A 25,966-nucleotide genomic window follows, 5' to 3' on the forward strand; every position below is an offset into this window, starting at 1 on the left:
AGGACAATTTATTACCAATCCGTTCCGCTCTTAAAAAAGCTAGCTCGATACGGACAGCTGGGGGAGTGAAGCCAGCATCTGGGAAGATCACCTACTCACAGATCTATTGAGGGACCTAGTGTCATTCATTTCTTTACATTGTGAGCTCTGTACAGTGTGGACAGATGGAGGCTGCAGAACTGATTATTTCATAGTTTAAGCATCAGGTTTTCCCCAGCGCAGGTACAGCATGGGGTTAGATACCGAGTAAAGCTCCCTCTACACTGTCCCCATCAAACACTCCCAGGGCAGGTACAGCACAGGGTTAGATACAGAGTAAAGTTCCCTCTACACTGTCCCCATCAAACACTCCCAGGACAAGTACAGCACAGGGTTAGATACAGAATAAAGCTCCCTCTACACTGTCCCCATCAAACACTCCCAGGACAGGTACAGCACGGGGTTAGATACAGAGTAAAGCTCTCTCTTCACTGTCCCCATCAAGTATCCCAGGACAGGTACAGCATGGGGTTAGATACTGTGTAAAGTTCCCTCCGCACTGTCCCCATCAAACACTCCTAGGGCAGGTATAGCACGGGGTTAGATACAGAATAAAATTCCTTCTACACTGTCCCCATCAAACACTCCCAGGGTAGGTACAGCACTGGATTAGATGCAGAATAAAGCTCCTACACTGTCCCTCTCAAACACTCTTAGGACAGGTACAGTATGGGGTTAGACTCCCCAAAACCTGTCCACCATTGACAAGGCATAAGTCAGGAGTGTGATGGAATACACCCCACTTGCCTGGATGAGTGCAGCTCCAACAACACTCAAGAAGCTCCAGGACAAAGCAGCTCGCTTGATTGGCACCCCATCCACCACCTTAAACATCCACTCCCTCCACCACCGATGCACAGTGGCAGCAGTGTGTGTACCAAGTACAAGATGCACTGCAGGAATTCACTGAGGCTCCTTCAGCAGCACCTTCCAAACCCACAACCACTACCATCGAGAAAGACAAGGGCAGCAGATGCATGGAAACACCACCAACAGCTGGAAGTTCCCCTCCAAGTCACTCACCATCCTGACTTGGAAATATATCGCCGTTCTTTCACTGTCGCTGGGTCAAAACCCTGGAACTCCCTCCCTAACAGCACTGTGGGTGTACCTACACCACATGGACTGCAGCGTTTCAAGAAGGCAGCTCACCACCACCTTCTTGAGGGCAACTAGGGATGGGCAATAAATGCTGGCCTTTCTGGAAATGCCCACACCTCAGCAGAAAATAAAGCTGCAGTGACAGGTGGAGCAATCTTCTGATGTCTTTGTTTCATTACCATGTTGGGTCACAAGGCCTTCATTTGTCAACTAATTGGCAATGCCACAAGAAATCCCTGAGCATCAAGGGTGGATTACATTCTGAAAGCAACAGTGCCCCACAAGAAATAGTGAAAGATTAAGAAAAAGGAGTTACTTACAGTCCAGGTGACTGTGCCTGATTCCTTCAACATCCTCAGCGTGAATGAAGTGATAACAGTTTTTTCCCACTACATCTGTGGTGGACAGGTCCATGTAATCAGAGATTCTGCATTCAGGAAAATGGAACCAGTTGTCAGGAACAGAACCAAAAAATGCTGACCATGCACAGCCAGAGAGATGGAAGTCATGCAGAAAACGGACAGAGTTATGTTTTGCGTGCAGGAACTTCACTTTTCTAACCACAACATCCATTTCCCCTCCTCACCATTGCCCCCATTTCTTCACACATTGTTTGCAAGACAAAGACAAAATTGAAGGCCCAACTGGTTCACCTTCCTCCATCACTGTTAGATGCATGATACACTGTCCCCATCAAACACACCCAGGGCAGGCACAGCACAGGGTTAGATACAGAGTAAATCTCCCTCTACACTGTCCCCATCAAACACTCCCAGGGCAGGCACAGCACAGGGTTAGATACAGAGTAAAGTTCCCTCTACACTGTCCCCATCAAACACTCCCAGGACATGTACAGGATGGGGTTAGATACAGAGTAAAGCTCCCTCTACACTGTCCCCATCAAACACACCCAGGACAGGTACAGTACGGGGTTAGATACAGAGTAAAGCTCCCTCTACACTGTCCCCATCAAATACTCCCAAGACAGGTACAGCACGGGGTTAGATACAGATTAAAGCTCCCTCTACACTGTCCCCATCAGACACTCCCAGGGCAGGTACAGCACAGGGTTAGATACAGAGTAAAGCTCTCTCTACACTGTCCCCATCAAACACTCTCAGGAAAGGTACAGCACAGGGTTAGATACAGAGTAAAGCTCCCTCTGCACTGTCCCCATCAAACACTCCCAGGACAGGTACAGTACGGTGTTAGATACAGAGTAAAGCTCCCTCTGCACTATCCAATAGAGTTGTTGACTTATCATAGTGACCAATGTCCATCAGAAAGAAAGATCTGAAAGGCTCTGAGGAAACAGCACAGGTGGTTGGATTCATTAGGTAGCTAGTTCAAAGAGCCAACATAGCCACAGTGGGCCGAATGACCCCCTTCTGTGCTGCATCAGTTTATGAGTTAGTGGACAACAGATCCAGACTTGAGGTGAGGAAAACTTCTTGCTGGCAAAGAGCCTCAAGAAGCACTGATCCAAAATTACCTGTTGCTCCCAAGGCACTTAACTACATGTCATGCCTCAAATTCCTGCTAAACTCTGTCACATGACCCCAGGCATTCCTCCCTCCCTTTTCCCCAGTTCTTCAGGCACATATCATCACTTTAATGTCACAAAGTCTGAGCTGACCTGCATTCATTTTTTTTTTTAAATGCCCCGGTTTTGCAAGTTCGAATTGGCCAGAGCGAATACAGAGAGACAGCACATTACAACAAGAGGGAGAATCAACAACAGTGAGGGAGACAGAGACAGGCACAAAATCATTGTGGAAACTTGTCATTTTTGTCCATGTCCTATTACCTTTTTTTTATATTCATTCATGGGGTGGTGGCATCATTGACTGGGTCGGCATTTGTTGCCCATCCCTAATTGCCCTTGAGAACTGAGTGTCTTGATAGGCCATTTCAGAGGGCATTTAAGAGTCAACCGCATTGCTGTGAGTCTGGAGTCACATGTAGGCCAGACCAGATAAGGATGGCAGATTTCCTTCCCTAAAGGACATTAATGAACCAGGTGGGTTTTTACGACAGTGGTTTCATGGTCATTATCAGGATTTTACTTCTGGATTTTTTCTTATTGAATCCAAATTTCACAATCTGCCATGGTGGGATTCAAACCCAGGTCCCCAGAGCATCACCCTGGGTCTCTAGAGTACTTGTCCAGTGTTGTAATTATGGTTTTATTTAGTGTGTAATGTACCTTTAAGAATAATACTTGTTAGGAAAAATCACATGATCTGTAGTAATCAATAGGAGAGTAGCATGGCAGACAGTTGTAGAGATAGAGTTGAAGTTGAAAGCACACGTGTAGTTGCTGCTGAGTACATTGTAAATAAGCTTAATGTTTCCACTTAAGAAGTGTCTGCAGTTCAACTCTATTACTAATAGCACAATTCAGCCACCCTATAACAAACTGGTGACGAGGATAAAACAGGATTGAACAAAAGAAATAAAATTTAAAAGAAATTGACACTGTACCTCGCCCAGTGATTTTAAGTAGCAAACTCCATTAGAATTGAAGAAGTTAACCCCTCTCAAAATGCCACAATTTGGGAGATTTGATCCTTTTGAACCAGCTTTAGATAACTGGTCTCAATACATAGAATGCCTCACGTTCTTTTTTCAAGTGAATGCGAAGACAGTGGAAGAGAAGAGGTGAGTGACCCCCTTGAGTACTTGTGGGAGCAAAACCTATGGTTTGATTCAAAATTTGACGGCCCCCAGTGCCCCAGATTGGAAAGATTTTGATGAATTGGTGGACCTTGTGAAGGGTCACTTTCAACCCAAGCCCTCATTCACGATGCAGAGGTTCAGGTTTAATTCATGAAAATGGGGCCCTGGGTGAGACAATTACATGCTACATGGCAAATTTGAAGCAGCTAACGGAACATTGTGAGTTCGGTACGACTCTGAATGACATGCTCAGCGATCGTTTAGTGTGAAAGAGGACACTATTCAGAGAAAGTTATTGTCCGAAGTGAATCTGGATTTCAAGAAGGCGCTAGAGATAGCGTTGGCCATGGAAAGCGTTGTAAGAGATTCACAAGCAATACAGGGTGTGCAAAATGGCGCCATCCTCAACATTGGGTGGGAAACCTCAGCCAAAAAGAGCGCAAAAATGCAAGACTCTGCCAAGAAGTGGGAAACAGCCCCCGCTAGCTGAAGAATAAAGAAAAATAACCACGAGATCAAAGAATAGTTTCAATATAGGTGGAAGCAATCAGTCTTTTGGCGATTGACAGTTTAAAAACAATCGAATGCTACTATTGTCACAGAAATGGACATATGATGAGGCAGTGCAAGGAAAGATTCAAGCAGACTTGTAAACAAAAGAAGGAGCCCAATGAAATCTACAATGTAGAAGATCCTGAAACAACAAATTCAGACATTTACTTGTTGTTTAATCTGAAAGTTGGAAAGACAGAACCAATATTTGTCACAGTGAAAGTAAATGGCAAACCTGTTAAAATGGAAGTAGACACAGGAGTATCCACTGGGGACCATACCTTCAGATGTTTGAATAACAGTGAACACCAATTAAGCTTAGAACTAACAGCCTCCAAGCTAAAAACACATATAGGTGAAGACATTCAAGTAAAAAGCATAAGCAGAGTAACTGTCCATTCTGGGAGCCAATCCACAAAGCTACCAGTGATGGTGGTAGCAGGTGAAGGGCCAAGCCTCCTGTTGCAGAATTGGTTAAAGAAGATTAAGTTTGAATGGTCTGGAATTTTCCAGTTGAGAGCAAGTGGGCTACCAGAGCTACTTAGAAAGTACACAACCGTCTTCAAGGATGAAATGGAGAAAATCCAGGGCCTGCAGGCCAAGATTTCTGTGGATCTGGAAGCAACCTCTTGCTTCATGAAGGCAAGACCGGTGCCATATGTCCTGCGAGAAAAAGTCAACATTGAACTGAACAGACTAGAGAAACTGGGCGTAATACAACCTGTTCAGTTCTCAGAATGGGCAGCGCCCCATAGTCCCCATCATTAAACCCGACCAAAGCATCCGAATTTGTGGGAACTACAATCTGAGGGCTAATAAAGTAGCCAAAGTGAACAGGTGCCCCATTCCAAAAATCGAAGACCTGTATGCCAAGCTGACAGGAGGGACAGTGTACGCAAAGCTTGACATGAGCCATGCTTATCAACAACTAGAGTTGGATAATGCCTCCCGGGAATTTGTCACAATTAATACCCACAGGGGGTTGTACCAATATACACGATGGCCTTTCGGTGTCTCCTCAGCTTGTGCCACCTTTCATAGAACAATGGAAAGCTTACTGCAGGGGCTGCCTCAGATTGTAGTCTATTTAGACAATGTATTGGTGACAGGATTCACTGAAAAAGAGCATTTGGCAAATTTAGAATAAGTTTTAAAATGTTTCTTGCAAGCTGGAGTGTGTCTAAAAAAAGAAAAGTGCATGTTCCAAGCGAGGGAGGTAATCTATTTGGCTCACCGGGTAGATTCACAGGGCCTCCATCTGGTTGAGGAGTAAGTGAGAGCCATAAGAGAGGCACCTGCACCAAAGAACACTTCAGAACTCAAAACATTCCTAGGAATAATCAACTATTATAGGCGGTTCTTACCTAGTTGTCTACAGTGCTGCCCCCCTGCATTCTCTACTCAAAAAGAAGCAACGTTGGTCTTGGGAGGCACCCCAGAAAGAAGCTTTCATAAAGTTGAAACCATTTTTGCACTCGTCCCTTCTATTATTGCATTATGAGCGATGAAAGAATTGGTGCTGACATGTGACGCATTCCCCTACGGAGTGGGAGCAGTGCTCTCTCATCGATGACACAGAACAGCCAATAGGTTATGTTTCAAGAACGCTCACCACAGCAGAAAAGGGCCACTCACAGATAGATAAAGACGGCCTGTCCATCATCTTTGGTGTCAAGAAATTTTACCAGTACGTACACGGCCACCATTTTACAATCGTTTCAGATCACAAACCATTGCTAGGATTGTTTAGTGAGGACAAGGCTATACCACTCATAGCCTCAGCAAGAATACGATGGGCCTTAACTCTAGCAGCAAATAAATATATTTCGTAGATATGCTGGCAATCAAATCGCAAACACTGATGCCCTTAGTCATTTGCCTTTACAAGAAAATGATGAGCACGTCCCAGTTCCACAGGGACTTGTTTTACTGTTAATTTTCTTAGATTCCTCACCACTATGTGCTAGACAGATCAGAGACTGGACAAGTCGGGACCCAGTCCTATCTCAGGTACGAGAACAAGTGCTACATGGTTGGTCACCGGAGCCCGTGTCTGATGAAATGAAACCGTACTTCAACAGCAGACATGAAATAACCAATCAGGATGGCATCTTATTGTGGGGAGCACAAGTGATGGTTCGTCCAAAGGGAAGGGAGATTCTTTTTAATTGAACTACACAGTGCCCATCCAGGAATTTCCTGAATGAGGACCATAGCATGCAGCTATCTATGGTGGCCTGGGATGGATGGAGAAATAGAGAGTTTAGTAAAGCACTGTGTGCAATGGCAGCAACTGCAAAAGTTGCCAGTGGCAGCTCCATTACACCCATGGGAGTGGCCAGGTAGACCCTGGGTGCGGTTACACATTGACTACGTTGGACCTTTCCTGTTTCTGCTCATTGTTGATGCCCATTCGAAACGGTTGGACGTATATGAGGTGAAGTCACCAATGTCGGGTGTTACAATTGAGAAACTACGTCAGAGTTTTGCCATTTACAGACTACCAGAAGTAGTCGTTTCCGATAACGGCACAGCATTTACAAGTGCTGAGTTTCAATGGTTTATCAGCGTCAATGGCATCTCTCATATAAAAACTGCACCGTACCACCCTTCCTCAAATGGACTCTCCGAAAGGGCAGTTCAAACATTCAAGGCAGGCATGAGAAAGCTAACTGGTGATTCCTTGGCAACCAAGCTAGCACGCTTTGGTTGTCATTACAGGACCACCCCTCACACAACAACAGGTGTCACACCTGCAGAGTTATTGTTGAAATGCCGTCTCAGGTCGAGTTTGAGTTTAATAATGCTGAATTTAGAGGGTAGGTGGAAAGGAGTCAGGGAAGCCAGAAAACTAGACACAACTGGCATAGTCGTGAGAGGAAATTGACTGTGGGAGAGCCGTTATACGTGAAAAACTTTGGGGAAGGACCAGGTGAAATAAGTGAGGTGACTGGATGTCTATCTTACCACCTGGAGGTGGAAGGCCAGATCATCCGGAAACATGTGGACCATTTAAGGAAGAGAGAGACAAATCACCAAGATTTAGTTCCACAAGTGACTATGACCAGGTCAGCGTTTCCTGTTGAGGAAACTCAACCCAGGACTGACACATCTGATGTTCCTGTAGGTGTTGAGGATACAGAACTGCAAGTGCCCACCGAAGCACCTGATGTTCAGGCAACTCCGGAAAAGGAGGTTCCTGACAAGGAATCTGAAGTTGTGGAACTGCGACATTCCACACGTACCAGGAAACCACCTGAAAGACTGAACTTGTAAATTCCTCACCCAGTGTAAATATTATGTTGTCTTGAAAAATATGTACTTGTAAATATAATATGTATAGCTCAGTTAAAGGGGGAGGAATGTAGTAATTATGGTTTTATTCAGTGTGTATTGTACCTATAAGAATATGTTAGGAAAAATCAAATGACCTGTAGTAACCAACAGGAGATAGCATGGGCTACCTCAGCAGACAATGTACAGATAGAGTTGGAGTTGAAACCACACATGTAGTTGCTGCTGAGTATATTATAAATAAACTTAATGTTTCCACTTCAGAGGTATCTGCAGTTCAACTCTATTACTAATAGCACAACTCGGCCACCCTGCAACAGATTCAAACCCTGGTCCCCAGAGCACTCCCCTGGACCTCTAGAGTACTGGTTCAGTGACAATATCACTACACCACCGTCTCCCCATGCCTGCGACACTTATATTCACCATTGACAGCCCCAGTGTAAACAGATATAAGCTCCATGCACTGGAAAGGACAAGTCTTTTTTATATACAAGATTTAATTTAAACAGAAATCTAATTTGATATTTTAAATGCTGACAGGAGACCTGGATTAGCATTAATTTATCTGTATCATGTGTGTCTATCTATTTCACTATTTATCTATCTATCCATTGGTCCTTCTGTCTGTTAGACATATGATTTAGATAGATAAATAATCAGAAGGACCAATGGATAGATAGATAAATAGACAGACAGATAGGCACAGGTAAACATACGAGAGACAGAGACAGCAGATTAGGCAGCACATATACTGTTTCCAATCATCTGTATTCTCTTGTCTCTGTCTCTCTCTCTCCCAGTCACAGGGAACCTGTCACTGTCTCACTGTTGATTGTGCCCAATGTCGTACGATCTTACAGAACGTGAATCTGGGATGCTCGTTCCTGTGACAGGTAACGAGAAACCTGTAATTGTCCCAGCAGATAGCTGGACAGATTACTCCAAAAAGATACACAAGGCAGACACTTTTGAGATGGATGGAGATAAAAGAGCCAGGAGAATGGACATATATTGACACAGGTTGACAGACTGTTAGATTAAGCAGATAGATGGACCAATGGACAGGCGGACCAACAGATAGACAGCTAAGTAGGCGGAAAGACCAACAGATGGATAGACAGAAGGACCAATGGATAGACAGATAAATAGAGAGATTGACAGATAGGCATACAATACAGATAGTTAAACATGTGACAAACTGACAAAGCAACAGAGAGAGACATGAACACAGAACAGACAGAGAAAAAAAATAACAGAGACAGAGAGAAAGATGAACACGGAGAGAGTGAGAGTGAAAGACAGAGACATGAAAAGAGAGAGAGAGAGCACGAGAGACAGAGACATGAACAGAGAGAGGGACAGACAGAGAGTGAGTGAAAGACACAGAGAGAGACAGACATTGAGAGCGAGACAGAGAGAGCGTGAGAGACAGATACATGGAGAGAGAGACAGAGCTAGAGTGAGACAGAGAGAATGCGAGAGCCAGAGAGACATGGAGAGAGAGAGACAGAGAGTTAGGGCGAGACAGAGAGACATGAACACAGACAGAGAGAGTGAGAGCAAGAGACTGAGACATGAATGGGGAGAGAGTGGGAGTGAGATGGAGAGAGTGGCATGAACACAGAGAGAGAGAGACAGAGATAGTGAGAGCAAGAGACTGAGAGACAAAGAGGTAGAGAAAGATATAGAGAGACAGAGAAAGAGCAAGAGAGAGAGAGACTAAGAGATAGACAGAGAAAAAGAGAAAGGGCCAACAGATGGATGGATATATGACAGACAGACAGTTAGACAGAGGGTGAACGGATACAAAGATAGGTAAATAAATCAAGCAAGATTCTGAAATGAAATTTAAAAAATAGTAAAAAACGCACAGATAGTTGCTGGGAGTGAGAGGGAATGTGACCAGGTGTAACTGTGTGACAGAGGGCAATACTCTGGCGATGTTTTGTCCCACCCCCTCCTCTGGTCAAAGTGCGGACACTGACCTGTTCTCACAGTAGATGATCTGCAGGTCCAGGCTGACCCTGGATACAAACATGTGGCACTCGATCCGGACCTCATTAATGGTGGAAGGAGGGAGAGTGTGGGCGAGAGCCACCATCCCCATGAAGCCGGTGGGAACAGCGCGAGTGTGAGGCAGCGAAATCCGAGATCGCAAGCGCCCTGTGACATGAATAACCTGCAACAGAAAAAAACCAAAATTCACCTTGAGGTCCACAATTCCTCTCAATAACTTACAGAGCCTTTATCACACCTCTCGGAGACATATCAACGTGACTTACTTAGAATGCATCATTTAAAATTCAATGGCTATGTTTTTCTGTCTTGGCGTTTTATGCACAGCAAGATCCCACAAACAGCAGTACGCTGACCTGACCAGATAATCTGCTGTTAACAATGTTGGCCGAGGGCTAAATATCGGCCGGGGCACCAGGGAGAACTCCCCTGTTCCTCTGCACATATTGGCCCAGTCCCTTCCAACAGGCAGACAAGATTCTCAGTTTAACATCTCATCCTCAAGACAACGTGGCAACTCCTCCCTCAGTATATGCTGCACTGGAGAAAAGAGAAAGGAAGACACGCAGAGACAAAAATGAAAGTAGAAAAAAAAACCCAGAGAAGCAGAACAAAGAGAAATGGCAAAAAAAACAAAGAGAGTGGGGGAATGAAGTCCACGGCTGAAGCTAGGTTTAGTGCTACTTTTTAAGCAACTGAATGCTTTTGGCTCGAGCCTTTTAATTCTGCCACAAGGGGGCAACCATGCTCCACAGTCTGAAAATTCTTCGCTGCCAGAGAAAAAATGGTCAAAAATTGTCGGACTGCATTTCCCTTTTCAATGTATACTTTTTCCTCTATGAACAGATTCCAGAGCAGGCATCAACTCTCTCCCTAATTTTAAGTCTTTGCCAACATCGCTATTGAAATGAGAGTGGGGCTGGTTGACCAAACAGCCAGAAGGTTATCAGAATTCCAAGGGTGAGATTACGAGATTACACAAACTGGACTCGAATTCTCTGGAATAAAGAAGGTTTAAGAGGGCAATTAGATTGACGTTTTTCAGATTTCGGAAGAAATTGATAGGCTAGACAGAGAGAAACATTTTCCATTGGTGGAGAGAGGCTCGGACAAGGAGAAGGGTGAAGGGTGGCAGTGGTGTGGAACTCTCTCCTGCAGAAAGCAGTAAACAAAGGCTCAATAAACCATTTTAAATCTGAGACGGTACATTTTTTTGCCAAGGGTATGAAGGGATATGGCTACTTGATTAAGGATCCTTCCTATTTACGTGCGTTCCTCCTATTCTCAATTCCCCTCCTCACTTACAAATGTTGTCGAAGCTTTTTGTATTCGACTCATCAGGACAATCGAAAAGCTGGGATTAAAATGTCCTCTCCCAGCAATACTCAAGTCCTGTGCTACCAAACGACCATTCACTTACAAATCTTCATTGGAGTGGGGGGGGGGGGGTGCGGTGGGGGCGGTGGTGAAGGTCCGTAAATCATCAGGGAAGGCTGAGCAGGCGGGGGTCATTTCTCTAGAAGAGAGGGGACCTGATAGGAGGTCACAAGGCTCCAAATTCAAGCCCCACTCCTGCACTTGAGCACAAAAATCAAGGCCGACACTCCAGTGCCGTACTGAGGGAGTGCTGCACTGTCAGAGGCGCCATCTTGCAGGTGAGATGTTAAAACCGAGGCCCTGCCTGCTCAGGTGGATGTGGAAGATCCCGCGGCACTATTTCGAAGAAGAGTAGTCCTGACCAATTTTTATCCCTCAATCAACATCCCAAAATACAGATTATTTTGGGTCATTATCACATTGGCTGTCTGTGGGATCTTGCTGTGCGCATATTGGCTACCACGTTTCCTACATCACAACAGCGACTACGCTTCAAAAACACACTTCATTGGCTGCAAAGCACTTTGAGACGTCCGGTGGTTGCGATAGGTGCTATATAAATGCAAGTCTTTCTTTTTGCTTCTGCCTTTAAAATTACGAAGAGGTTTGACAGGGTAGATGTAGAGTACATGTTTCCACTTGTTACAGGACCACAACTAGGGGCCATCAATATAAGACAGTCACTCATAAATCCAATTGGGCAATAGGGAGAAAGCGTCTTTATCCAGAAGAGTGGTGAGAATGTGGAATCCGCTACCACAGGGAGTGGCTGAGGCGAATAGCGTGGACCCGCGTAAGGGGAAGTTAGGTTAACAGATGAGGGAGAAAGGATTCGAAGGACAGACTGGGCAGGATGAGATAAAGAGGGGTGAACAGAGCCTCGCGTGGAGGACAACCACCAGTATGGACCAGTTGGGCCAAATGGCCTTTCTCCGTGTGTTTGAAAGTGTTTTCAGGGAGACACACGGAGGAATAGAGACTAGAGTAGCGAGAGGGATAGAGGTGGAAAACAGATAGTCTGGGGAGAGATGATAAAGGCAACAGAGATCGCTCGGAATCATGAACACACTGTGCTATTGTGCAGACGCCCCTGCACACATGAATACATGGTTATTGTGGTGGTAATACTCCAGTCAGCAAAGAGCCCAGATACAAACAGTCTTTTATGTAAAGCACGGTTTGGGTTGTGTTGTGAAGCCGGAGCTGCTGTTCTATCTGGTTCTGGTTATCAAGGTGAGAGATGAGAGAGCTGGAGACAGGATATTTTATTACAATCAGGAAAGATTTAACATTCCCAGGCTCCCTCTCCAGATCCTCACTCCAGGTCTCTACCACTTCACGTTTAGACGTTTGCAGACATGGACACTTAACTTCAACTCCCAGCCCCAATTTATATTCAATTAAAACATATCCGCACTTATAACATATTAAACCACTCAAGAGCCTCGAATTGAACTCAGGTTGAGACTTGGAGGGGAGGGAGAGGGTAAGGGGAGAGAGGAGGAAGGTGATGTGGAGAGGGGAGAGACGGTGAGGAGGGAGAAGGTGAGAGAGTATGAGGGGGCGAGAGGTAGAAGGGGGCGAAGAGGGAGAGGGGGAGGATGAGAGACGGAGGGGGAGGGAGAGAGAAGGGGAGAGAGGGAGATGGGTGAGGGGATGAGGGTGAGAGGGGGAAGTTGAGGGGGAGAAGCTAAGAGGGGGAGAGAGAGTGAGGGGGGAAAGGGTGAAAGAGGGTGAGGGTGAGAGGGGGAGGGGAGGGAGTGGGAAAGGGTGAGGGGGTGAGAGTGAGGGGGAGAGAGGGTGAGGGTAAGGGGGTAGAGGGTGAGGGGGAGAGGGAGGTGGAGAGGGTTAGTGTAAGAAAATGAGGGGAGAAAGGGTGAGGGTGAGAGGGGGTGAGGGTGAGAGCGGGAGAGAGGGAGGGTGTGAGGGGGGAGGATGACAGTGAGAAGGGGAGAAGGTGAGGGTGCGAGGGGAGGGAGGGTGAGGGCGAGAGGGGCTGAGCGTAAGGGTGAGGGGGGAGAGATGGAGAGGGAGGAGAGAGGGGAGAGTGGAGATAGTGAGGGTGAGAGGGTGAGGGTGAGAGAGGGGACAGGGGGTGAGAGGAGAGGCAGATACCATGTTACCCAATCTGCCTGACTGAGATTCAGGGCATCCTGTCTGTCCTGGGGTGGGGGTTTGTCGCGGACTGGGGGGAGGGAGAGAGAAAAGGGTGAGGGAGAGCGTTGCAGAGATGAGGTGGAGGGAAGAGGAGGGGGAAGAGGTAGGGGAGGGGGAGGGTGAGTAGAGAGAGGGTGAGAGAGGGGGAGGTGGTGGGTGGAAGGGGAAAGGGGGAAGGTGGAGAGGGGTGGTAGGGGGAGAGGGGAACAGGGCAGTGGTGCAGCAGATGGGAAGACAAGGGGGAGGGATAAAGGGGCAGGGTGACAAGAGAAGAAGAAGGCGAGCATTAGAGGGAGGGTGAGAGGGCAAGGGGCAAGGGGCAAGGGAGAGGATGTGGGGTAGAGGTTTAATTCATTGCAACAGTGGGAAGAAAATTCTCACCTTCAACAGGGAGATGTCGTTTGTTGTCTTCAGGGGGAAGCGTAACACAAAAAGGTAAGTACACTTAACAATGGAGCTCCTCCTGCACCATCACTGACAATCGCTGATGATATGAAGCTACCGTTACTGACTGCAATTCTGCCGACGTTACTCCATCTTCCTAACACAGGGATTATGAACACCATTGTGTTACTGGCTGGGTTTCCAATGCAGTGAATGGAGCTGCCTCATTACAACTGGGTTTAAGTGGCCTATGCCAGGGAGTCGCGGCCCCCTGGTGAGCCATTCCCACTGCTCACCTTGTATCCTGAAGATTTTACGTGAACCCCTCGCTTTGTCAGTGTTGACTTCATGCGGATGAAGAAAGTTCGCTCCAACATGTTATCATCGCCCAGGAGACCAGGACTGCCCGAATCTGTGAAAATCACAAAGAGAGTTTGTCGTGGCTGAACCAATAGTAGATGGTCCAGGTCTGACCCACACAAATCATCGACTCCGGTCCAACAATGTGTAATTAGAGACGTGCTACTGAGCCATTCTGTCTATTTGAACATTTCACAGTAAGAAATGCAAAGACTAGCAAACTATCCAGCACTACTGTCAACTCCATACAATGGTAAACAATCTCTGGACATCTATATGATATCACTTGCTGTTTATCCAGCCCTGCTTTCTCTCTGTCCAATAACAGTCATTATCTATCCAATATCTATCCAATGTAAATTACTTACTGGAGTCTATTCAACATCGCTTGATTTATCCATTATTGCTCAGGTCCTGGGCCCCTCTTCAGTTACGGTTTAACATCACTGAGTAGATATCCACAATCTATTTATTGAAGACTACATTTTGTCCATGCAAAATAACTCACCAACAGCCATCGATTCCAATATCCCTTCTTCACGAGTCATCTGTCTAAGGTGACTTTATCTATCTTATATCGTTTGCCAGTTACCCAATACTCCTGCAGCATCTCGGCAAGCTTCCTTTTGCTAGCACCTCCCAAACCCGCGACCTCTACCACCTAGAAGGACAAGGGCAGTAGACGCATGGGGAACACCACCACCTGCAACTTTCCCTCCGAGCCACTCACCATCCTGACTTGGAAATATATCGGCTGTTCCTTCACTGTCGCTGGGTCAAAATCCTCCCTAACAGCACTGTGGGTGTACTTACACCACATGGACTGCAGCGGTTCAAGAAGGCAGCTCACCGCCACCTCTCAAGGGGCAGTTAGGGATGGGTAACAAATGCTGGCCTAGCCAGCAACCCAAGAACGAATAAAAAGAAAATACAGCCGAATGAGTTCCCAATTTCAGGCTTTTTCAATTTAAAGATTTGCCCCATTAGAAAGGAGAGATTGATAATTTTTAAGAAACTATTTTTCATGGGTATCACCAACCAGGCCAGCATTTCTTGCCCAACCCTAATTAGGGAATTGCCCTTGAGCTGAGTGGCTTGTTAGGTCACTCCAAAGCCAACCACATTGCTGTGGGTCTGGAGTCACATGTAGGCCAGACCAGGTGGGTCTGGAGTCACATGTAGGTCAGACCAGGTGGGTCTGGAGTCACATGTAGGCCAGACCAGGTAAGTATTTCAGATTTCCTTCTCTAAAGGACATATAATGAGCCAGATGGTTTTTTTAAAGACAATCAATGATAGTTTCATGGTCACCATTACTGAGACTAGCTTTCAATTCCAGATTTATTGATTGAATTCAAATTCCATGGTGGGATTTGAATCCATATCCTCAACCTCTCCATTACCAGCCCAGTGATATTACCACTACAACACCTGATCCCCGGTCAATGAGCCTCTCTAGACCACTCCCAATCAGCCCTCGCTTAGCAACCAAATTCAGGCTGCCACTCGCAAAAGCCAGGGAGCGGACTGTTCACCCGCATTTTTGGCGGGACGGACTGAAGACAACTGGGAAAGGGAGAACAAGTCCATCATAAAACGGCCTGGGGAAAAGGCAAAGGGATTGGATTATAACTATTGGAATTGACTCAACCTCAGTCCTTTCGAACCAGGACCATTGTGAAAGTTTTAGAAAAAAAATTGGATAAATTCCATTCTAAGAGCCTGCAGCTGTACTGCAGAATTCAGATTGCCGGAGGCTACAGCTTTGTAGTTCATACTTACTCTCGTAATTCTTATAAATCTTTAATTAGTTCTCGAAATTAAAATAAAAAGAATAATGAAAGATTAGATGGCCCTACACTGTCTTTTTTTTTATTATTTCCTTGTGTGTCTATGTGCAGACAATAAAAGCAGCCATGTTGGTGCCAAAACATATATGAGGGACAATTCGCCAACCTCATGGGCAGTCAAGCTTAAAGGACAATGAGTTATTTGACTGACTCCAAAAAAAAGAGTTAAAGGACAATGGAAAGCAACTAGAGGAGCATCTAGTCTTCTGCCCACGCTCCTTGCGAACAAGGTTCCTCGCTGGGAGTGCAGAATCTTTTGAACCCCTCTCAAGGGGGAGATAGTGATGTGGTGGTAATAACTAATCGCTAGTAACCCAGAAGGCTAGGCTAAAAGCTCTGGGAACATAGGTTCAAATCCCACCATGGCAGCTAATAGAATTTCAATTCACAACTCTGGAGTATAGAAATCAGTGATGGTGACTGTCCATTTTTTTTTTTGTCATTAAAAACTCCATCTGGTTCACTAATGCCCCTTAAGGGAAGGAAATCTGCTGTCCTTACCCGGTCTGGCCTACAAGTGACTCCAGACCCGCAGCCATGCGGTTGGCTCTTAACTGCCCCTCTGAAATGAAATGGCCTAACAAGCCACTCAGTTCAAGGGCAATTAGGGATGGGCACCAAATGCTGGTCTTGCGAGTGATCCCCTCCATGCCACAAAAGAATATAAAAAATATTCTGGACAGCGCAGGAATTGCACAGATCATTCACCAAGGGTTGAAAGGTTTAGAGTAAGCCTCCACTAACTTGTTTATTTTAAGAGTTCCAAGACTGGGTAAAAATGAAATAAGAAAAATTGCCTTGCATTTATATAGCACCTTTCATGACCTCAGGATGTCCCAAAGCGCTTTACAGCCAATTAAGCGCTTTATAAAATATAGTCACTGTTGTATTGTAGGAAATCTGGCAGCCAGTTTATACACAGCAAGCTCCCACAAACAGCAATGTGATACTGACCACATAATCTATTTTAATGATGTCGATTGAGATTGGTGAGTTTGTGGAACTATCCCCTGGAGAGTTGTGCGTTGAATATCTTTAAGGCAGAGGTAGATAAATTCTTGACTAACAAGGGAGTCAAAGGTTATCGGGGGGTATGTGGGAACGTGGAGATGAGGCCACAATCAGATCAGCCATGATCTTATTGAATGGCACAGCAGGCTCGAGGGGCTGAATGGCCTACTCCAGCCTCTAATTCGTACATATAAATATTGGCCAGGACACTGGGAATAACTCCCCTGTTTTTTTTTAACAGGGTCCTGGAATTTTTTACATACACCTGAGAGGGCAGGCTGGGCCTCTATTTAACATCTCACCTGAAAGGTGGCACCTCTAACACTGCAGGATTCCCTCATTACTGCACTGTGAGTGTCACACTAGATTTTTGTGCTCCATTCTCTGGAGCCAGACTTGAACCCACAGCCTGCTGACTCACTGCTCAACGTGGCATACTAACCAGGGGATGGGTTCCTAGGTTCCACCCGCCAGTCTCTGTTGAGTTTGTTGATCTTGACTGAGGCAGCTATTGGGGTGCTACAATGTGCCTCAGAATCCCAAGCCTGGGAGTGAGGGAGCCAGGGCTCTTTCCCTTGATTGCTGGGTGGATTAAATGCTAAGAGTAGGTTGTGGCTGGGCTGTGATGGACATTTGAGGAACGGAACCCCACATTATTCTGTATCTTCAGGTAAGGAGGAAAGGCAGAAAAGTCACCATAGAAGACAATGCGATCCAAACTCATTCACTCCCATTGTATAAAATCCCAGTGAACCAAACCACTTCCCATTGTATAAAATCCCAACGGACCATCCCCTTCCCATTCACTCCCACTGTTATAAAATTCCAATAGACCATCCCCTCCCCATTCGCTCCCATTATATCCAATCCCAATTGATCAAGCTCTTCCCTGTTAACTCCCGTTACTTCTAATTCCCGATTCAACCATGTTCCTGTGTCTGATCCTCTGAACGCTAAATGCTACAGTACAGCCGAAAACCCTCCCAGACAACAGCAGTGTGGAATTCCAGTCACTTTGAGCAGAATGTCTTTATTTGTTCTGTGTTCCTGCAGCTTGCGGTGAGTCATTTGACTGGAGGATTAAATCGGCCGCAGGATAGAGACTTGCAAATGGGTTATGTTTTCACCTGGAGTCACAGCGAGTTTGATCCCAGTAAAACATTTCCTGGCAAGACCACACTGTGTCAATCAGCATTAAATTGCATTTTGCTGTGTGGGATCTGAGCTTTAAAATTGAACTGCCCCAAGAATTTTTAAACATAACGATGCACTTCTCCTAATTAAAAAAACAAAAGCCGGGAGCTTGCTTTGAGACGGAGAGTCACAGGAGAAGCTCGAACAACACAATAAACACAGGAAAGTTTGAGAAGCCTTTGAGAGACGCTTTTACAGTGTCTTCATTTTAAATAGCATTTTTTACAAAAGTAGGTAACCAGAAAGGTGGGTCCTTTCACTTATATAGTGCCATTTGCATCCTCAGTACATCCCAAAATGCTTCACAGCTCAATGGAATACAATCGCAGTGTTTTGTAGGTGACGCAGCAGCCTGGTTGGGTACAGGAAGATCCCACAACTAGTCTGTATCGATCGAGAAGTAAATGATGGAGAATCAAACTCCCCATTCCCCTTTGGATAGTGCCCATGGGGGGTCCTTTACTGACAGCAGAAAGGGCCTCAGTTTGACATCACATGTGAAAGATGGCACCTCCGACAGCGCGGCACTCCCTCAATAATGGCCTGGGATCATGCGCTTGAGCCCGAACAAGGGTTTTAAACCCCTCGTCGGTTACCTCAGAGACAAGTGCCCTAGCAGGGAGTCAAACAGCTAATTGCTGTCGAATTAAATATTGGCAGGCTTTCAAAGAGTTTTAAGGACAGGTCCCAGTTTTTTAGGGAGTGGGGGGAAAGACTATGTAAAGAAAGAGGGAGAGTCCGAAAGTATCCGACCTTCTCTCATCTTGGGCTGTTTAGGTCTGTATTGTGGACTTCAGGGTGCATGGAAGCTATCATCTACAGACAGGAGGGGCCCAAAAAGATTGGAATGCTTGGGCTCGATGAGGTAATTCACACACCCCTGTAAATTTAGGCCCAAAATATGTGATTCACTCTCAGCCTCTGAGCCCCAGGCAAAGCTAGCAGTTTGGGGCCAGGCGGGGCCCAGGGAAGTATTAAATTAAAGAAAAATTGGGGTAAGGGTCTTTTCAGCCGATGGGGGAGCAGCAGTCCTGGCCCAACGAGGAGACAATACACCTCCACTGCCCTAGGCCTTTCTCTCTTCACCCCAGTCGTACAGTTGGTACTATCCTGCACCTGCACCACTATGGCCCAGCCCCACCCCACCCCACCCCACCCCCACCCCCACCCCCACCCCCACCCACACCCACACCCCCCAGTCTTCCTGACTGACTTTGCCTGTTTATCTAGGACTCCAGTGGCATCCAGCTCAGGGCCTATATTCCCCTTCTTGGTGTCATTCTGAATAGGCAGGGAGATCCCAGGGGGTAAAATAACCCTGGCCTCTCCATCTGGAGATTTCCCACTTCCACAGCCTCCTCCCCTCCACCAAGTTAAAATAAGATGCAGATCAGCCTTAATCTCGTTGAATGCTAGAACAGACTCGAGAATGGCCTCCTCCTGTTCCCTTAAAATGTGCTTGCATGGATTTCTGATGTGTCACAGCCTGGAATGAGGCAGCTTTCCCAGGAGTGTAAGGATGTTATGCTTCAGTTATACAGGGCATTGGAGAGACCACATCTCGAATACTGTGTGCAGTTTTGGTCTCCTGATTTAAGGAAGGATGTAAATGTGTTGGAGGCTGTTCAGAGGAGGTTTACTAGGTTGATACCTGGAATGAGTGGGTTGTTTTATGAGGAAAGGTTGGACAGACTGGGCTTGTTTCCACTGGAGTTTAGAAGAGTGAGGGGTCATTTGATTGAAGTATATAAGATCCTGAACGGCCTTGACAAGGTGGACGTGGAAAGGATGTTTCCCTTTGTGGGTGAGTCCAGAACTAGGGGGCACTGGTTTAAAATTAGGGGTTGCCCTTTTAGGACAGAGATGAAGAAAAGTTTTTTCTCTCAGAGGGTTGTGCGACTTTGGAACTCTCTGCCTCTGGTGGAGGCGGGGTCGCTGAATATTTTTAAGGAGGAGGTCGATAGATTCTCGTTAGGCGAGGGAATCAAAGGTGATCAGCAGGGTTGGGGGGGGGGGAGGGGTAAATGGGAATGTGGAACACAAACACAAGAAGATCAGCCATGATCTCATTGAATGGTGGAGTAGGCTCGAGGGGCCGAATGACCTTCCTCTGCTCCTATTTTGTAGGTTCGTACGTTGTTTCAGTGGGAAAAATGGAACTCAAACAGGTTCAAATAATATCCCTTCCTCACGTTCTACAGAGTCATTTTTCCACTAAACATAAGCAGTTAACCTCTGTCTTTTTTGTGCATCACTTCTGATCCCAACTAATTAATTCCCCTGACACTCTGTGTGAAGTAATGACAGTCGAGAGGAATGTGGGCTGTGCTCGAGCCTGTTCCCCCCTTCCTCAGCCTCTGAGGCCTTGATCCTTGCAGCGAAATTCATTTGCCTCCTTGAGAATGAAACATTTAACCCTTTCAGTGCGGTGTAAGCTGCTCACGGTAATTAGTGCACTCATCTGAAGTGAGGCTTTAGGGCCTTTGGAGGGTGATTTAGATTATAAGGCGTCCCTCAAAAGCAAGGGGCTGCTTATAATTGAAAATCATTGTCGAATTGGAATCTCTTCCAGTTGTGCAGCCACTTTATTCCCTGTTTAGCTGTCCCAGACCCTTTTTCAGCTGTCGGTAGCACTCTCGTCTCTGAGTTACAAGGTTCCAGGTTCAAGTCCTACTCCAGGGCTTCAGCACTAAAACGTGCACTGATGTTTCAGTGCGGTACTGTGGGGGTGCTGCACAGTTGGAGGTGCCGCCTTTCCGATGCGATGTTAAATTGAGGTGCCACCATCCCCCACCCCCCCTCCCCCACCCCACCCTCCCTCTCATGTTGATGTAAAAAGTCCTGTGGCACTATTTTGCAGTAGAGCAGGGGAGTTCTCCCCAGTGGCCTGGCCAATATTCGTCCCTCAATCATCATTGCCAAGAACAGATTACCCGGTTGTTATCACATTGCTGTTTGTGGGAGCTTGCTGTGCTCAAACTGGCTGCCACATTTCCAACATTTCAACAGTGATTACACTTCAAAAATATCCATCAGCTGTAAAGCACTTTGAGACGTCCGGTCTGGTGATTGTGAAAAGCGCTATGTAAATGCAAGTCTTTTCTTTTTCACAACCTGACTGCAACAATTTTCCAAACCATCACCCAGTTACGGTAACTATGGTTTAGTCTGACTATTAATTATCAACTCACCAACATGTCGAATGCAGCACTATCCTGTTCAGCGCAGCTGTATTTTTGCTTTACATAGTACTCCATACTTACAGAGTACTCCAGTACAGCATAGAAAGAGGCCATTCAGCCCAACTGGTCTCTGCTGGCATTAATGCTCCACATGAGCCTCCTCCCACCCCTTCACCTCACCCCACTAGCAAATTGTTCCATTCCTTTCTCTCTCGCGTGATTTCCAAGTTTTGTTTTAAAGGCATTAATACTATTATTACCATTACTATTAATACTATTCACCTTAACTGCTCTTTACAAGCTCCACATTCTTATCATTCTCTAAGTAAAGAAGTTTCTCCTGAACTCCTACTGGATTTATTCGCAACTGCCTTATATTTCTGACCCCTAGTTTTGATCTCCACTACAACATCTTCTCTATGTCAATTCTATCAAACCCTGTCATAATTGTAAAGATCTCTATTAGGTCCACCCTCATCCTTCTCTTATCTAGAGTGAAGAGACCCACCCTATTCAGTTTTTCAAATCCACAGGCAAGTAATCAACCCCTCAAGAGGCTCCTCCATGTTCATCCCCAGCTGCTCTGACCTGCGATGCATGTCTCGGTTGATCCTTTAACAAAGGATAACCTCATCCATTCCAACAATGGGCCAATGGCATGTGAGCACTGCTGGCTGGGCCAGCATTTATTGCCCATCTCTAATTGCCCTTGAGAAGTTGGTGGTGAGCTGTCTTCTTAAACTGCTGCAGTCCATGTGGTGTAGGTACACCCACAGTGCTGTTAGGAAAGGAGTTCTAGAATTTTGACCCAGCGACAGTGAAGAAACGGCCGATATATTTCCAAGTCAGGATGGTGTGTGGGTTGAAGGGGAACTTGCAGGTGGTGGTGTTCCCATGTGTCTGCTGCCCTTGTCCTTCTATGTGGTAGAGGCCGTGGGTTTGGAAGGTGCTGTTAATGGAGTCTTGGTGAGTTGCTGCAGTGCATTTTGTACATGGTACACACTGCTGCCGCTGTACACAGGCGGTGGAGGGCGTGAATGTTTGTGGATGTGGTGCCAATCAAGTGGGCTGCTTTGTCCTGGATGGTGTCGAGCTTCTTACGTGTTGTGGGAGCTGCACTTATTCAGGCAAGTGGAGAGTATTCCATCACACTCCTGACTTGTGCCTTGTAGATGGTGAACATATATATATATACACACACTGAGCCAATGATGCAGCTTGTAGGCAATGTCTGATCATGCTACCTGTGAAACTGGAATGAATGGATAATATTCTCCAGCTAACCAAATGGTGTATTGATCCAGATTAACATCTGCTTGGTATCTTGATGGTAGGAACATGGGATTGAATCATGTATTTCACACCCACCTGATCTTCAGGTGGGCTTAAGTGATTCTATGGCTACTATTTTAAGAAGAGCAGGGGAGTAGCCCCCCAGTGCCCTGACCAAAATTTATCCATCAAAAATTTACAACGTAAAACACATCATCTGGTCACTATCTCATTGCTAACTCTGGGATCTTGCTGCGCACAAATTGGCTGCCGCGTTTTCTACATAACAACAGTGACAATGCTTTAGAAATTCTTCGTTGGCTCTAAGGCACTTTAGGAGGTTTTGAGGTAATGAAAGGCGCTACATAAATGCAAGTTCTTTCTTCCTTTTCCAAAGGCCTGTAGTGTTGGGCAGCCTTAGAGTTGAAGAAGGGTTAAGTTAGAAAAAATGATGTGGTGATGCCCAACTTGTTTTTTTTAAAGACTTTATGTTGTAAGGTGAAGACCGAGGGAGATGAGGGGGGGGTGCTACACAGTATTGAGGCCCGGGAGAGGAGTTGAGTTAGAATTGTAGTCTGAAACCCAATTAACTTCCTTATGCCCCCCAAAAGAATGCCCCTTTGATGGCATCTGAATCACCCCTTCCTGCCCACTCCCCCTCACCCCCCCCAACCCCCACCGCTTCATGCTCCTGTTGCAGATTCTCCCCTCATGTCCTTACCTGACTCGGGCGTCTCAGCCAATGAGGAGGAAGACGTCGAACTTGCCCCATCCTCGTTGGAGGTTTGCGAGCTGTGCCCTCGGCCGGTGGGCAGTTTCAGTCCCAGCTGCTCTGCCACCTCCACGTGATCCCCGGGGTGAATGTAATCGAAGATGCTGCTGCCTGTCAGCTCCACCTGGGCAGGACACAAAAAAATGGGCACCGAAGGCCCACAGCAGGTTAGTGAAGAACTCTGCTCATGTGATCATCGAGGAACTGGTGCCAAGCAAACAACAACAACTTTCATTTTTATCGCGCCCCTAACATCGTGGGGCGCTTCACGAGAAGATCGTCAAACCAAATTTGACATCGAGACACGTAAGGAGACATAAAGACAGGCGACCAAAAGCTTGGTCAACGAGGTCAGTTTTTAGGAGCATCTTAAAGGAGGAGAGAGAACGTTAGGGAGGGAATTCCTAAGCTTCAGAAACCAGACAGCTTAAGGCACGGCCGCCAATGGTGGAACAATGAAAATGAGATATGCACGAGAGGCCAGAATTAGAGGGGTGTAGATATCTCGGAGGGTTATGGAGCTGGAGGAGAGAGGAAGGTGGCGAGGCCATGGAGGGATTTGAAAACAAGGATGAGAATATTAGGCTTGAGGTGTTGCTGAACTGGGAGACAATGTACACCAACGAACACAGTGTTGATGGGTGCACAGGGGACTTAGTGTGAGTTGCAAGATGGGGCGAAGAGTTTTGGATGACCTTGAGCAATGGAAACTGCTAGCCCCCCTTCCCCGATGGTATCACGCCATCCCAGATCTGGTGCACAAAGTGTTAGAAGTAGCAATACTGTTTTCATATCAACTCCAATCCCAGAACAGCATATTCTATTGCACTTGTATCACACACAAACCATTTTTATGACTTTCCTGAGTGAGATTGACAAGTTACTGCACAGTTACAGTTTGCTTTGAACAGAGAGATCACATTCACTTGGAACTTTATTGCCCCAGCCTCAAATTGACTCCTGAGAGCAGGGATATTCTCAATCTGAGTGGGAACAGAACCCAGGACCCAGAGATGAGAGGTACTTACTGCACCTCCTGAACCCTCGATAAACTGTTGATAATCCTGGAGCTTTAAGTACATTTTGTTATAAAGGTATATCCTAGAATTGTGGAGCTTAGCAGCACAGAAGGAGACCATTCGGCCCATTATCTCTGTGAAAGCATTGTCCAGTTAGTCCCACTCCCCTGCTCTTTCCCCATAGCCCTCCAATACTTTCCTATTCCCCAATTAAAGCAACACTTTAATTAAAGCAACAATGGTTACCATTGACCAGTAACAGAACTGAGCCAGCCATAAAAATACTGTATCTGCAAGAGTAGATCAGAGGCTGGGAATCCTGCAACGACTAACTCACCTCCTGACTCTGCAAAGCCTGTACGCCATCCACAAGTCACAAGTCAGGAGTGTGATGGAATACTCTGCTCTCGCCTGGATTAGTGCAGCTCCCACAAGTTAAGAAGCTTGATACCATCCAGGAACAAACAGACCACTTGATCAGCATCCCATCCACCACTCCCCCCACCACTGGCACACAGTAGCAGCAGTGTGTACTGTGCACTGCAGCAACTCACCAAGGATCCTTCAACAGCATCTTCCAAAGCTGTGACCTCCACCACCTAGAAGGACTTAGAAGGATAATGCTATTCCTTCACTGTCGCTTTGGTCAAAATCCTGGAAATTCCACCCTAGGATCACTGTGGGTGCACCTACACCACAGGGACTGCAGCGGTTCAAGAAGGCAGCTCACCACCACCTTCTCAAGGGCAATTAGGGCTGGGCAAAAGCGATGCCCACATCCAATGAATGAATGAAAAATAAGTTATCCATTCCCTTTTCAAAGTTACTATTGAATGCGATTTCCACTTGCTGTTCTCTCTTTATATGGGGTCCTCTATTTGTACCCAATGCTCAGCATATATAATACATATAACCCACTGTATCTCAGAATGGATCCTTCACAGTGCACTATATGTCAGTGTCACTGTATACCAGTGTCAGCTATGGGTCAATGAAGGCACTCTTGCCTCCTAGTCTGAAGATTCTGGTCCCCCTCTTGAGATTTGAGCACACAGCTGAGGCCAACACTCTAATGCAGTACTGCTGCATGGTCAGCGAGGCTGTCACTCAGATGTCAATCCAAGGCCCAGTGCGCCCTCTCAGGCAGATCTAGGAGGCCCCATGATACTTTTCAAAGAAAAATGAGAGGGTTCGACCCTGTGTCCCAGCAAAATCTTTAACCCTCAAACAATACTAAAATCTGGTCTTTATCACTTTTTTGGGAGCTTCCTGTGCCTAAATTGGTTGCTGTGTTTCCTACATTACAACAGTGGTTTGAAAAATACTTTGTTGACTCTAAAGTGCTTTGGAACATCCTGAGTTTATGAGACCTACGATTTTATTGCATTGTGAGTCTATAGACCAATAATCCCCAGCATGATCCCAGTATTCAATCCCTCTATCCCATTCTCCCACAACATGCATTTCGCATGTCCCACTGTTTGGCCGGTGCAGAACCTCAGTAAGCCACATGCTCTTCCATCGTCGGAGCTGCAGAGTGTGAGGTGAACCCCTTCATGGCCCAGCAAAGGGTGGTGACTGGTGTTAAACTGCTGAATTTATACTGGAGATTTGGTTCGGTAACAAAAGCCAACCAAAGTCTGGCAAACCGTTTAGAAAGGGCTTCTCCTCGTGAGTTGTGCCCTGACTGCTGCCCTGTCCCGT

General features: G+C 46.2%; 1 protein-coding gene across 1 annotated transcript in view; it reads right to left on the reverse strand.

The window, feature by feature from the left end:
* npas1 (neuronal PAS domain protein 1) overlaps positions 1–25,966 on the reverse strand; it is a 276,687-nt gene that overhangs the window by 17,026 nt on the left and 233,695 nt on the right. Inside the window, exons 5-9 of the mRNA XM_041179211.1 lie at positions 23,198–23,367; positions 19,707–19,714; positions 13,899–14,014; positions 9,654–9,847; positions 1,461–1,567 (exon numbers count right to left, since the gene is read on the reverse strand). Of these exons, the coding sequence (XP_041035145.1) occupies positions 1,461–1,567; positions 9,654–9,847; positions 13,899–14,014; positions 19,707–19,714; positions 23,198–23,367 (595 nt within the window). The remainder of the gene's footprint in view (positions 1–1,460; positions 1,568–9,653; positions 9,848–13,898; positions 14,015–19,706; positions 19,715–23,197; positions 23,368–25,966) is intronic.

This window comes from Carcharodon carcharias, chromosome 34, assembly GCF_017639515.1.
Source record: "Carcharodon carcharias isolate sCarCar2 chromosome 34, sCarCar2.pri, whole genome shotgun sequence".
NCBI classification, from domain to species: Eukaryota; Metazoa; Chordata; class Chondrichthyes; order Lamniformes; family Lamnidae; genus Carcharodon; species Carcharodon carcharias.